This window comes from Xyrauchen texanus, chromosome 20 (genome assembly GCF_025860055.1).
Source record: "Xyrauchen texanus isolate HMW12.3.18 chromosome 20, RBS_HiC_50CHRs, whole genome shotgun sequence".
NCBI lineage: Eukaryota > Metazoa > Chordata > Actinopteri > Cypriniformes > Catostomidae > Xyrauchen > Xyrauchen texanus.
Genome location: NC_068295.1, coordinates 14,132,030 through 14,147,097, shown reverse-complemented (window position 1 = coordinate 14,147,097; position 15,068 = coordinate 14,132,030). Strand labels below are relative to the sequence as shown.

At 36.2% G+C, this 15,068-nt stretch overlaps 1 protein-coding gene across 3 annotated transcripts in view; it reads left to right on the top strand.

Moving 5' to 3' along the window:
* jag2a (jagged canonical Notch ligand 2a) overlaps positions 1-5,551 on the top strand; it is a 50,570-nt gene extending 45,019 nt beyond the window's left edge. For 2 of the 3 annotated variants that reach the window (XM_052150984.1, XM_052150983.1), the window contains one exon: positions 507-5,550. In XM_052150984.1, coding sequence (XP_052006944.1) covers positions 507-976 — 470 coding nt within the window. In that variant the 3' untranslated portion in view covers positions 977-5,550. Of the gene's footprint in view, positions 1-506 lie in introns of all 3 variants that reach the window. The other variant, XM_052150982.1, reaches the window with a different exon arrangement.
* The last annotated feature ends 9,517 nt before the right edge of the window (positions 5,552-15,068 follow it).

Below are 15,068 nucleotides of genomic sequence, written 5' to 3'. Positions count from 1 at the left end.
TTTTAACTGATATTCAACAGATATGCAGTGACAGGTGTGCAATTGTGCATATATCTTCTATTTTACAACACAATATTTGGAATGATGTATGAGATTTTTTGTGAATGGGGTTCAAAAAAGGACATAAATGCAGCATAAAGTAATCCATATGACTCAAGTTGTTTAATCCATGTCTTCCGAAGCAGAGCTTTGGGTGAAGTTATTTTAGTTTTAATGCCAGATTTATCATTCATTTGTTTTCAATAACATAATAATTCAATATCTCAGTTAAGTTCCAAAAAAAGTTACTATTTTTCATGTTTCATTTTTAAAGTTTTTACAGCAACAGTTACTATATTGTAATATAGATTGTTACTGCAGTATAAAATTAAACTGTGATATAAGATTTTGGTCATCTTAGTCTTTACATATCTTCTTCTTACATTTAATTTTATTTGTATTATTTGTTATTAATTTCCTCTTTTTTTGTGTTTTCATGGGTTGTTTGTGTGTGTGTTTCTCTGCAGGATACCTTGTCCCGTTACTGTGCGTGCTGTTTGTGATATTGTGGATCTCCTGTGTCGTCGTGTGTGTGTGGTGGTTCCGTAGACACAGGAAAGCGAGAGAAAGAGACCACACGCAGATGCAGGAGAGAATCAACAACCAGCGTGGGATGCTACTAAGCACTCATATGCCACACAAAGACAACACAGACACACTGCAAGAGAATAAGAACCTGATTTACCCTCTGGATCGGGTGGGAGACGGAGCTGAACGAGAGGAAGACGAGGAAGAGAGGGAGGAAGAGGGGGAGGAAGTGGGAGACAGAGGGCTTGTTATGCATAAATGCTCATCTCTCGCATACTCTAAGGGGAATGTAGTGTACACTATTCACACTTCAGGTCAAAATCAGCCACACAGAACACTCTACAGCAGCAAGGATAAGAACAATGTGAATGAGAGCATGAGCAAGCACACGAAAGATCATTATGTATGAAAGAGCCACACAAACTGGAAATATAAAAGTATTTTTTGGCTAGCTGACTTAAAAGCACCCTGGGCTTGTGCGATTGTTTCTTTTTATTGTTTTCTTTTGTCTTTGTGTGGACAAATGCAATGGGAATTTGTCACAAAACTGCAACAAATCAGATATTCAGAGAATGGCTTTCAAAATCCTTTTCTTCTGTTTACACTTGCACTCACTTTCTTTAAAAAGAAGGACATTTTTACACAAGGCTGAACTTTTGGATTACGTCTGTGAACTGTGGCGAGATCTGTGACTTATGGGGCAAAGGAGGAATCAGCGATAGGCAGCTTTGAATTGTTTTTGATTATGTCCAGACCTGCCCTAAGTCAAGTGTTAGGAGCAGTCATGTGTTCCAGAGGGATATTTACACAAGTGCCTCATTAAACCTTCGAAAAAGTGCTTGCAGCTGACAGAAGCATTTTATTCTTTTAAATACACTTTTCACAGTGATACTCAAAAAATATTTGTAGTTTTTAGTTTTTTTTTGCTGACAAATGTGGTAGACACACTTAAGAATGTTTAGACAAAAAGGTTTACCTTTTAATTTAAATTCACCAAAGTACACTTACACTAGTGGGTGATTCTCACGAAACCTGTCAAGAAAATGTGTTAGGTCCTATTTTACTCCAAAATTAAAAGAAACAAATAAGAAATTATTTTGCCTGTAGAAAGTGAAACCTGTTTTGGGGTCATTAATATTTTTTACATTGTGATATTATGATTTATATGACATTTTAGCTTCCAGTTCTCATTACTGCAACGTTAAAAAATGTCTATATCTTCATGCAACCCTTCGCACACATGCGTGGACATTGTATTTTGGCTTCACTATATGCAATGCATGGAGTCATGTGACAATACAACATGGTGCCGACCACAGCATAGTTTATTTTTGGGAGAAACACCAACAAAATTACATGTTTTCGTGTTAAGAACCCTAATTAAGTTTATACATTGAGTCAAAAGATTACAGTTTTGAGTTATTAGAGTCATCAGTAGTTTCATCCATATGCCATTTTTAAAATGTTAGCGATTTATCACAAAATGTCACGCTGCTAAACACAGTGCACACTAATGTGTTTAGCAGGTTTTTTCCTTATAAATCCTATATTTACTGTGCATTATCACTTTGAGAATCAATGGGTTCATCCAAAAACAAAAAAAAATTTCTTTCAGAGGCTTTATCTGAAGTTGTATTTAGAACTGTTCTGAGACCAGTGCAGACAGATAGAACACTGGAGGTTAATTCATTCACTAACTAGGGAACAAGGGAGCACCCTGAAGTGCATTCAATCCAAACTTCTGATCAAAAGTTCAGTTTCAATCTGCAGATGATGTTTGGACCACTCAACATGCTTGGCAGACATGTGAAATTGGTAATGAGTACATAGATTCAGAATTTATAATGCATCATTTTATTTTAACATGTTTGGCAGTGATTGGATGATGCTGGCCATTACTTTGAATAAGAGGTAATTCTGCAAATTTCTGATGTAATATCTGTAACATCTCGAAAACTTGAATAGCCAACACTCCTGGACACATAATACACCATTTTATAAAAACAAATCTGACTTTCTATATAAAATTTCACAACATAGTCTCACTGTCCACATATGTTGCCATTAATTTTTGGGAAACATATTTGCTCTATTTCTTTTTTTTTTTTTTTTGCATGTTTATTAGGTGTTACTATTTACAAATCAAAATGCATACAGCAGTCACCCTCATGTCTTAGGAGTATATTAATTAAATTGTAAAGTATTTATACCTTAGTCCCTTAGTACTACATTTCATTTGCGCTGATTTTATTAAAGAAAATCATTGTACAATAGCATATTTTTTATTCTAATAGAGTAAAAAAAATGACTTTGTTATGGTTATAAGAATAATAATTGATAACAAGGAAAATAGTCAAGAAAAACATCCGGACACATCATGACAATGGTATTTGGGGGTAAAATGTACACAAGTGTCCTAAAAACAATGTCGCAATCTTTTTGTCCTAAATCTAGGCTTAATGCAAACTATAATTTTGTGTGTATATATATATATATATATATATATATATATATATATATATATATATATATATATATATATATATATAATCATATGGATTTGGGGTTAAATTTGACCAGGACTTTTTCTTGACATGTTTCGTGAGAACCACCCTGTAAAACTCCGTAGGTTAGTCTGTTAGGGGTCTTTTGCTGGGAATTGGTACTCGCAGTCCTAACGCAGTAAAATAGTATTTTGACTGATACACTCTCACCCACATAGTTAATAATTATTGCTTGGTTTTTGATAGTGTGAGATGAATATGGAGCTTTTATTTCATGTGACAGTCTATGACAGCCATATAAATAGAAAAGACACAGTTTAAAGGATCAATGATCCTTTCTATGATCTTTCTTTGATCTTTGAGACTCTTTGAGAGTTTGTGTTGGTGAGAAACACACTGTTGTATTCTCCTTCTCCCAGAGCTCTTGGGTTTTTTGGTCACCCATTAAATGAAAATAATTTGAGTTGTTTGATCACTGAAAGATGAATGAATTAAAAAGATGATACATGTATATACAAATGTAAATAGTGAAAGAAAGACATAGCTTTGTATATTTGAGTTGACTAACTTATGTGATGCCATTTTATTATTTTAATTCTTGAATTATTATTTTCTTCTCTTTTTTTGTCTCTTTCAGTCTTTCATCAGTGTCATTCCTTTTATTTATGTTGTTCGGAAAATGTTTTTTTAATATATAAATTTGTAAAAGGTTCACAGGCTGGTAGTTTATCTGCAAAGACTTTTGATAAGAGATTATTCTGAACATTAAATTATCTATGTTCATGTTAGAATAGATTATCTGTGTTATTTTTATGCATTTTCTAATGAATGTTGACTAGGCAGTGGACACACTGACCATGCTGAAAGTAAAAAAGAAAACAACAATTATTTTGCCGCTAATTAAAACCTGCCTTTTTCTGAAACTCAAAGACTTCAAAGAACTCTGATGCATGTCTGAGTGGCACTTTGTCTCCTTGGAAAAGTCCAACACCTGCATTTTCAAGCCAATGTCTGTCGTGATATAATTATGTGTTTATATTAGTGTCCCAGACTGTCTGGACTTTTTTTTATTCATAATGTGCTCAGAACGTTACTGCTTGTCATAATACTACAATTCAAACTGAAACCACAAACGGACCAGATTCTACCATGTGATAATGACCCACGTAAATAAAAGAAGTAACACTTGAGTGCAAACTAGCAATACACTACTAAGTGTTTCTCCTGCCTAAGTATTACGTTAAACTTTAGATTTTATAAATATGACATCTTGTATAAAATGGTACTATATTGCTATAATACCATTGTAAGAAAGAACACTAGAGCTGTGTCCCAAACGACACATTATACACTATGCACTTTTAAAATATACTATGCACTCAGCCGTGTTGTGTATGAATTTTCAAAGTGCACTATCATCCCAAATGGAACACTTCACCTTTTTTACATGGAAGCATTCGCCGTTTAACAGCTGACGGAAGTGACGTTTCAAAGCCAAGCATTGTGTTGCCGCTAGCTTTAGTGCACTATCCACCCTTAGTTCAACACCTGTATGTAATATTCACCCAGCATGGTATGATGTTAAATGCTTAACTCACTTTTTTAAGGTGCTGTCTTCACTGACGTTTCACCAGTTGTCATATTCTCCATTATTTACAATTGTTTTGCCAGATCACCATCGCTGTCGGTAACTCCGCCCCTTCCGCTATGTACTGCAAGCCGCGTACTCTGAGTACATGAAGTGTCCAACATTCCACACTCCGTTTTGATGGTTGAAAAAGTGCATCATTTGGATACTCGTAGTACACTTTTTTTTGTTGCATTGTCAGTGTAAACATACTACTCGCACTACTTAAACTTCAAAATGATGTAAAATAGTGCAGAAGTGTGCGGTTTGGGATGCACCTATGAACAAAATAATGGTATAGAATGGCAGGTGTGGGACGGCCTGTTGTAGTTTCTTGGTCAAATACAATGCAATTGTTTCAAGGTTTTTGGAAGACCAGGAGAATTGTATCAGTGCATGTTGCTTTTGCTGAATGAAGGGAACAATTTCTGTTTTTCTATTTCCTTTCTGTCATCTGTTATATTTGGTGTCTTTATACAGATTTTATATTTATATGGATACAGGAGGAATTTATGAATGCAAAATCTGACAGTCAATTAGATGTATTCACATTCTGATTTATGTCACTACTCAAATAAAGTTGTGCTTTCCATATTTTTGATCATTGTACAATAAAGGAAATGAAATAATGCCCTCACATATAAAGAACAGCTCAAAACTCTTAATAGTCCATCACAATAGTGGCTGTGATATTTCTACATGCACTGTACCTAATGCTATTTCATTTAATTTGTAGTAGCATTTATTTATTTATTTATTTATTTGACTTTTCCAAAAACAAGAAGTCATGACTCATCTGTCAATCTGTCTCTCATCTGGCATCATGCATGATGGTTAAATCCAGCCACAGAAGAATCCACCAAGTCAAAGAGTCATAAATGAAAGAGTTTTGTTTTGACTCAGAGTGACAATGTTTATCATATCTTTCTTAAAGATTTACCTGCTCTAACTCATCCTGGGTCTCAGGGCTTTAATTCTCAAGATAAAAAAACCACACCCACATAAAAAATCCTTTTCAGAACCATTCCCTTTGGATTATTGGATCTCTTAGGAGAATGAGGGCATAAAGCATCAGGGTTTTAGGTGAAAGAGGGCTTCAAAGTAGTGGAGCAACTCTCAAAAATACCAAGTACTATAGATCATGTTTCAGGCAACTAGGACAAAATTATGAAAACTGAGAAATCATATCCGGCATGTTAGCCTTTATTTTATATATACGATAGCCCACAAAAAACATTTTGGACACTTTCTGGTTGTTCAACTCCTTATTCTGCTAAAGCACCTGTGTGAACTTCATACATCCATTAAAAATCAGACTTGAGACTATTTGTTTCAAAGTAATTGCAAATTGACTAAGAAGGTAGTTCTGTGAACCGGTCTGGAATACTGTAATTTGTTTGCAGATGCCATTAGTTTTGTTATTGAATGCAATGACATTCATACATTTTTAAGTGGTCTTAAGTGTCCAGATACTTTTTGGCGCCACTGTATATTGCTTTTGTTGTTGCTTTTTTAATTTGCACACCTATAAACTACATACATGGCATTATACAGCATATTTCCAAAACCCACCATCCATCCTATAGTTAATCAAAAAGATCAACTCAGTGACTTGAGTTTCAATGATGTTCCTATTCCATTTCCTGTGTAAAGGAAACAGGATTTGTTTAACCAAGAGATTGTCCCCAGATAAACAATGTGTGTGGTTTTACACCCCCTGGTCCCAATAGGCAGCCTGGTGCCCCTGATCTGAACTCTGGAGTGTAATGACTTTATCCTGTAGTTCTCTTTCTATATGTATATTTTAGGGGCCTGTTTTTCTCAAAGCACCGTAATATATACTGTAGTGGATAGAGCATATGCTGCAAAGCTTACTGTAGGGAAGGATATTAATGGTACTTGACTTCTAAAGTCCACGTGTGTGTGTGTGTGTGTGTGTGTGTGTGTGTGTGTGTGTGTGTGTGTGTGTGTGTGTGTGTGTGTGTGTGTGTGTGTGTGTGAGTTTGTGTGAGTGTGTGTACACACAGGTGAATGAGTGTGTATAACAAAAACATAAAGCTTTGATTTGATTAGTTGATGCACTGGATGTTACCTTCTTGTGCTAAGCTGTAATATTATTATTGAGTCAGCAACAAGATCAGGTTTAGAATCCAAGCTGCATGCACAAACATAAAAAAAGAATTTAGTGAACACAGTCCTTCTGCCAACAAAGGAAGCTGCCAACTGGAATCTGGCAGCTCGTACCTGAAACCTGAGGTACATCTCACATTCCTCTTTAAAAGTGAGAGAGAGAAAGTGACTAAGACAGAACAAACTAAAGACTAAATCAAACAGAAAAAGTACTTTTTCAGCCTGTGTGTTAAGGCTGCTTTGGAATCCTCCATTGGATCCCATTCAAATTTTCTTTTGTCTTACTAGGAAAATACACTGGTGGCCAGAATGTACAGATTTAGCTGTTTTTGGAAATTGGTACTTTAATTAATGGGGCTTTCAACTGATCACAAAGTATAGTCAGAACATTACTGGTGTAAAAAAATAGCACCATCACTATTTGAAAAAGTAATTGTTGATCAAATCTAGATTGGCCCCATTCTAGCATCCATCACTCCAACACTTTACCCTTGAGTAATCATGCTAAATTGCTAATTTGTTACTAGAAAATCACTTGCAATTATATAAAACACAGTTGAAAGCTATTTGGTTTGTTAAATGAAGCTTAACATTGTCTTCATGTTTGTTTTTGAGTTGCCACTGTATGCAATAGACTGGCATGTCTTAAGGTCAATATTAGGTCAAAAATGAAAAGAAACAGCTTTCTCAAGAAATTATTTTGATGAAGAAATGTTTTGATGAATGAAGGCTATACGATGCTTGAAATTGCCAAAAAACTAAAGATTTCATACAATGGTGTACACTGCAGTCTTCAAAGACAAAGGACAACTGGCTCCTACAAGGACAGAAAGAGATGTGGAAGGCCAGATGTACAACTAAACAAGAGGATAAGTACATCAGAGTCTCTAGTTTGAGAAATAGACACCTCACATGTCCTCAGCTGACAGCTTCATTGAATTCTACCCTCTCAACACCAGTTTCATATACAACAGTAAAGAGAAGATTCAGTACAGACAATTTCTTCAAGTTCACTTTAGCAGAGGTCTGTATGAAAACGGCTTGAACTAAGAAAGTTTAGAATATTTATATAATAAAACAAGATAATATAATATGTCGTCACAGGAAAGTAAGCGTCATCTTAACCGACCACTCAGAAAAATCATCCAGACCGCCCTAGCAACCCTGTTTCATGCTAAGTGCCATTCTACAGATTAGTATTTCAAGCGATGACTGATGTGCAAATGAATCATTCTTTTGAGTCGATTAGTTTAAAAGACTCAAGGTGCATCCTAAACCATACACTTCTGCATTATTCCACGCCATTTTGTAGTGTAAGTAGAGCGAGTAGTACTTTAACACTGATAATGCCGCAAAAAGAGGTGTACTTTAAGTACTTCTTTCAACCGTCAAAGTGGAATGTGGAATGTTGGACACTTCATGCACTCAGCTCACACGGCTTGCCGTACATAGCTCACAACAAAGCGTTTTTGGACTATTTATAATAAGCATGAATGACATTTAGGCCTACTATTAATAGCTCCATTCTAAGATTAAATCAGGGCCTATATGCACATGCCAAAGCGCAATGCTTCAATCCCATGAGATAAATTTGAGGGAAGTTTGAGTAGATGTGCCTGCATTTCGAAGAACTACTGCATATAATCTTAAAAGCACCATTTAACCTATATTGAAATTGTCTGTTATCACTCATGAGTTTTATATTAGAATGTACAGTAATTGTCCACCACTGTTTGTACACTGAATAAAATGTCCAAAGAATACACACTTCAGTTTTAATAAAAATCTAGGTTGTTGTACTATTTAATTTCATAAATTGTAAATATACATTTTATGAATTTGTATTTAGTTTTTTTATTTCATCAAATAATTTTCATGTAAAATTGTGTAAAATGTAAGTGCACATAAGAAATACTGAATGGAAATGCTTGATATGCGAACAAACTATCAAAAATCGCTTTAAATTTAAAGCGCTCACTTTAGCACGCTGCTGGCACTAGATTTTCTGTTGTAATGCTTTTGGAGATGTTTTTTTGTTTTATAATAAACATGTTTTAGGTCAAATTACAGCCCCCAATTTCAATATTCTATATTTATAAATTATGTAAAGTAGATAAAATGCACTATAATACTTCACCCACACCTATTATATTGCTTCTGAAGATATGAATTTAACCACTGGAGACTTATGGATTACTTTTATGCTACCTTTATGTGATTTTGGAGCTTGAACAATCTAGTCACCATTCAATTGCATTTGATTAACCTACAGAGCTGAGATATTCTAAAAATCTGTGTGTTCTGGAGAAGAAAGTCATACACATCTGGGATGGCATGAGTGTGAGTTAAAGATGAGAGATTTTTCATTTTTGGGTGAACTATCCCTTTAAGTAAATTTTTCTGTAGAGTAGTAGGTAGCTAGTTTGTAGCTGCATTTTATGAATAGTTTGCCCAACACTTAATTCTTCAGTATGCTGTATCCATGAATTAAGGTACTAATACTTGTATCTGTGCATATTTTAAAAGGACCAACAGATCAAAGACTGATTAGTTACTTGTGCTTACGTAAAATTATGTGTGAATGCGTGACTATGCTGATGGACTATATATAGGCAGTAGGTTTATGCATAGTCTGTGGAATGAAGGTGTGCAGAGCCCCTGCAAAATATAAGGCCACAAGGCCTCTGATAGTCTTTATGCGGCAGGCTCTGCCAACCTCAAGTTGTTCCAAACCTAGATGATTTTCTCTCTTCCACGGACCACAAAAAAGGTGATGATAGGCAAGATGTTAGGAACTTACAGGACTGCCTCACTCCCCATTTACCTTCATTGTGTTGAAAAAAATTCTTAAAAAATCAATATTCTTAAAATTTCTTAAAACTCTGTTTTCCCCCCATGGTTCTGGAATGACATGAGGGTGAATAAATTACAACAGAATATTCATTTTTGGGTGGACTTGCCCTTTAATGTTTGATCATCTTAAAACAGATCAGTGTTTCAAATGCTGAGGTCTCTTAATATGCTTTAGTCTGATTTCCAACAGGAGACTAACACATACATAGATGAGTCTAAGCCTATTTTTTTCTCTCTGGACGCTCATCTCAATACTTTAATTGTTTGTGGAAACAGCTGCTAAAGACCCTCTGTGGGTAAAGACTCCATGCTGGCACTGAACACATCCTTGACTTACTGAGATCCTTTTGCGCTCAACTTAACTTCATTCAGCTGGTGTTGGCAAAACATTAGAACAGCTGCCAATCGAAACTCCTCTGCCCTCCTCTCTGTAAAACTTTCAACATTTTTTCAACTGTGGTTTAAAAGTAGATAATGAAAAACAACATACTTGTTGGGTAGCATCCCTATAAAACAATAGTAACGACACATTTTGCAGTGCACCATTAAGCATTTGCAATTTCAGGCATGAGTTTCTGGGAAACTAAATGGACAGTGATTGTATTATTACGCAGATTAATCATTAAATTCCTTCTATAGGCATTCTTAGGCATGTTCCGATCTGCCCTCTTACCTTGTGATATTTATGAAGAGCCATGCGGTTCTAGATCAAATGATCCACAGGACTGTTGCAGAACACATCACAGGTGTTTTAGGAAATCTCAGCACTTTATCATGTCACAGAGTTCTGAGAATGAGAAGTGATTTGCATTTTGGATCTATGGCCCAAAGCAGGACATACAGTTTCAGAGTTCTATGGAGAGTACTCACACACAGATCTCTAAAAATAGACAATAATCTTAACTTCTATCTAACCAAACTTAAACATAGCATCTGTGAATGAAATCTTGAGCTTAAGCTTGAAAATGCTACTTTGCAAATGAGTATTTGTGTGTCTTCAGCTGATCTCTGCTAACAAAAATCATGTAGCAGCATGGCAATCACATTTTGCACACAGACCACACCCTGAATTAAATCTCTTCTTGGGGAAAAGGCTTCTTGTGTGATTTCCATTTTGAGACAAGAAAAGACCTGTGTTGTTCTAGGCTCTGACACATAGAGTGTTCAGTGCTCTACTGACGCTCACAACAAACACGATTAAGATCTCATGTTCACAGGTATCACAGTTATCCATAATACAAGTTAATCAATTCTTTCTATCTTTTTCTCCTTCTTAGGGTGGATCCGTCGTTATGGCAATGCCAAAACAAAAAGCAAGGTAAAAAGCTTGCTATTCAACACTCATGTACACCCACCCACACGCACACACATACTTAACCTATCCAGTTATCCATGCCTTTCTCTTTCTCTCTGTCTACCCATTGCCACGCACAGAGTTGAGTATCTTGTCCTGCGTTATTACAGTTGAATGGCTATACAACACAAGTTCACAACATCATAACATTATTTGGTTAGTTGGAAATAATTAAATGAGTAGAGCTTCTATGGCCTGGTCACTTGCATTGTATTAACCTACAGGGATATATTCTTCCATAAAATTTTGTTTGTGTTCTGCAGAAGAAAATCATACACACCTGACATGTAAGATTACATATTATGTGGAAAAACTGATCTTAGTTCAGCCGGTAATTGAACTTCTACTCATATCAGACTGTTGAGCATATTATTCTCTCTTCTGCCTTGGAAACAAGAGGCTGCACAATGCACATGTAATCCAAGGCCATGAGGTTACTTGCATATGATGTGTTGTAGTGTAATGGAGATAGAGTAGATAATGGCTTGAGACTTTAAGGCCTCAAACATTCTTTTATCATGTATGTTAGCACAGACAAGTCCAGCTATGCAAGCTTAGTTTCATGCGCCATTTCATTCTAAAATGCATCAGGGCACAATTTATAATGCAAAGCAAGTATGTGTTGCAATATCAGCATTGCCACATAGACAATATGGGCATTAGCATATACCAGTCCTTTTACATTTTTTGGGTCATGCTTCCCTTTGAAACCAGAAAACTTTTTTTTTCATTTTCTTTCATGTCACTCTTTTAGATGAATAATGAAAGTGTCATTAAAAAAAATCTGTAACATTTTACAAGAAGGTAATTGACAATGTTAGTTTACATGAATTAACAATGAGCAATAATTTTACAGCATTTATTAATCCATTTAATAAATCCATTAAATAAATTTTTTAAATTAAACGTTTTATTAGTTAACATTAGTTAATGCACTATAAACTAACATGAACTCACAATGATCAATTGTATTTTTATTAACTAACATTAACAAAGATTAATAAATGTTGTAAGAAATATATTGTTAATTGTTTGTTCATGATACTCAACAACTTTTGGGCCAGTTTCTATGTCAAATTTAGGGCCGATTTCACTTCCCAGTCCACGCCTGGTGCACTGTAAGTCGATTTGAATACAAGTGTCTTCCAAATGAATAAAAGTAAATGTAGTTCATATTAACTTATGTTGTTAACAAATGGAATCTTATTGTAAAGTGTTAAAGGAATAGTTCCCCTAAAAAGACTAATTCTGTCATCATTACTCACCCTCAAGCCATATCAAAATAGTATTACTTTTTCAATCCGTGGAATACAAGGATGGGGGATGAGAAAGGTGATTGTAACAGTCAAGCTCCAAAAGCACATAATAGCACCATGAAAGTCAACTACATCACCCCTGCCTTCTGAAACCATGTGATAGTGTTGTGTCAGGAGCAGGCTGAAATTTAAATCTTAATTCTCTGTAAATTTTCCCCTTCACCAATTAGAATCTGGATTGCACGCATCGTCTTTGCTTACATAACCTGACACCATATAAGGAGAAGGTGGCGAAGGAGAACAAATTGAGCACTAACTTCATTGGTTCTTCCGTATATAGTAACTGCGGCAAACTTTAATGAGTGAAAGTGGGTGTGATTTGATAACTAGGGCTGTCTTCTGCACTCTAGCAATACCTCAGGTAGCTATAGCTTGCTACCTGATGCAAGAACATATGTTAAGTATGTACAATTGGACTGCAGATTTGCAATGCACTGGCCAAGCACACACCTCTGCAGTTGCGTATTGCATAGAGTATGTTTCTGGCCTAGGTTGCTAACTCGATCCCTGCAAGGGATCAAACAAGGTACTTGCAATCTTGTCCTTTGCTACATTTTGTTTTGTTTTATATAAATACGTATAATATGGTATGTTTATTGTTATTGTAAACTGAACACAGTCTAGAGCAGTGTGTGAATATTTGTGTGTGTATGAGCACATACATGTGTCTGAGTGATTGGTCAGCTGTCATTCCCACTGCAGCTGTCTGTCGTCGTACAGGCAGCTGCCACTGCCAACCTATCAATGTATCGTTACTCCTTTACATAAACAAACCATGAGTGTGTGTGCTTTTACAAATACAAGTATTGTGTTACAACAAATGTTAGGATTGCTTTTCCTCCCTTCTTTGGTCTATGCGTCTGTATGTGTTTGTAGAGCATATTTATGCACTGTTTGATGAGACAGATTGATGGATCTAAACTCTGCAATAGCCTATTGTCGTACGAATTCAAATGTAGAGCAGGGCTAGATTGTTTTTGTTGGGTACAAGGTATCACTCTGTAATGGACACCATTGTATAGATGTAACAGTGGTTTTTATCACAGTAGCAATACATAGGGGATATTGCAGTTGTTACCTGTCCTAGAGACCCTCCACCAATGCATATTGTGAATGTATATCCCCTAAACCTACACCTAAACCTAATAATTTTGGCATTTGTACATTTTCATTAAGACATTTAGCATGATTATCAGGCGATTTTCCTTGGCTGCTACTATAGCGTGTCCCATTTGTCATTTTATGATTCAGGAAAGTGCCCTCTTAACAGCCGCTTTGCACTGTTTCTGAGACTGCGATGGTTCACACTCCACAGTGCACTACTGTGCGGCATTCTAGGCAGCATTACATAAACAAAGTGTAGACTTGATGGATGACTGCAAAGGCTGAGGGCAGCATTTAGGACAGGGCCTAAATGCATGTAAGACCTATGGGAAAAAAAAGAGTCTGCTGTATGTATGTTCCAGAACTATAACCTTACAATGTCATACAGACAATTATTTGTGTGTCAGTGTGTGTATATGTCTCTGTCTGTGTGTGTGTGTGTGTGTGTGTGTGTGTGTGTGTGTGTGTGTGTGTGTGTGTGTGTGTGTGTGTGTGTGTGTGTGTGTGTGTGTGTGTGTGTGTATCTATGTATCTGTTCTCTCATATTTCTGGCAATAGTTAGGTTGCAGCTGTTGCTCTCAGATGAGTCCAGTCACTCCTCAGCTGTTCCACTTCTGATCACTGAACATGTGTTTGTGTGTGTGTGTGTGTGTTCCTTCAAAGAAAACTCACTAACCTCAAATCACAGAAAAGGTGCAAATGTACATTACCTGTTATTACAGATAATCTGTATTATCATATATATATATATATATATATATATATATATATATATATATATATATATATATATATATATATATATATATACACACTCACCTAAAGGATTATTAGGAACACCAAACTAATACTGTGTTTGACTCCATTTCAGCCTTCAGAACTGCCTTAATTCTACGTGGCATTGATTCAACAAGGTGCTGAAAGCATTCTTTAGAAATGTTGCCCCATATTGATAGGATAGCATCTTGCAGTTGATGGAGATTTGTAGGATGCACATCCAGGGCACGAAGCTCCTGTTCCACCACATCCCAAAGATGCTCTATTGGGTTGAGATCTGGTGACTGTGGGGGCCATTTTAGTACAGTGAACTCATTGTCATGTTCAAGAAACCAATTTGAAATGATTCGAGCTTTGTGACATGGTGCATTATCCTGCTGGAAGTAGCCATCAGAGGATGGGTACATGGTGGCCATAAAGGGATGGACATGGTCAGAAACAATGCTCAGGTAGGCCGTGGCATTTAAACGATGCCCAATTGGCACTAAGGGGCCTAAAGTGTGCCAAGAAAACATCCCCCACACCATTACACCACCACCACCAGCCTGCACAGTGGTAACAAGGCATGATGGATCCATGTTCTCATTCTGTTTACGCCAAATTCTGACTCTACCATCTGAATGTCTCAACAGAAATCGAGACTCATCAGACCAGACAACATTTTTCCAGTCTTCAACTGTCCAATTTTGGTGAGCTGTTTTTCTTGTAGCCTCTTTTTCCTATTTGTAGTGGAGATGAGTGGTACCCGGTGGGGTCTTCTGCTGTTGTAGCCCATCCGCCTCAAGGTTGTGTGTGTTGTGGCTTCACAAATGCTTTGCTGCATACCTCGGTTGTAA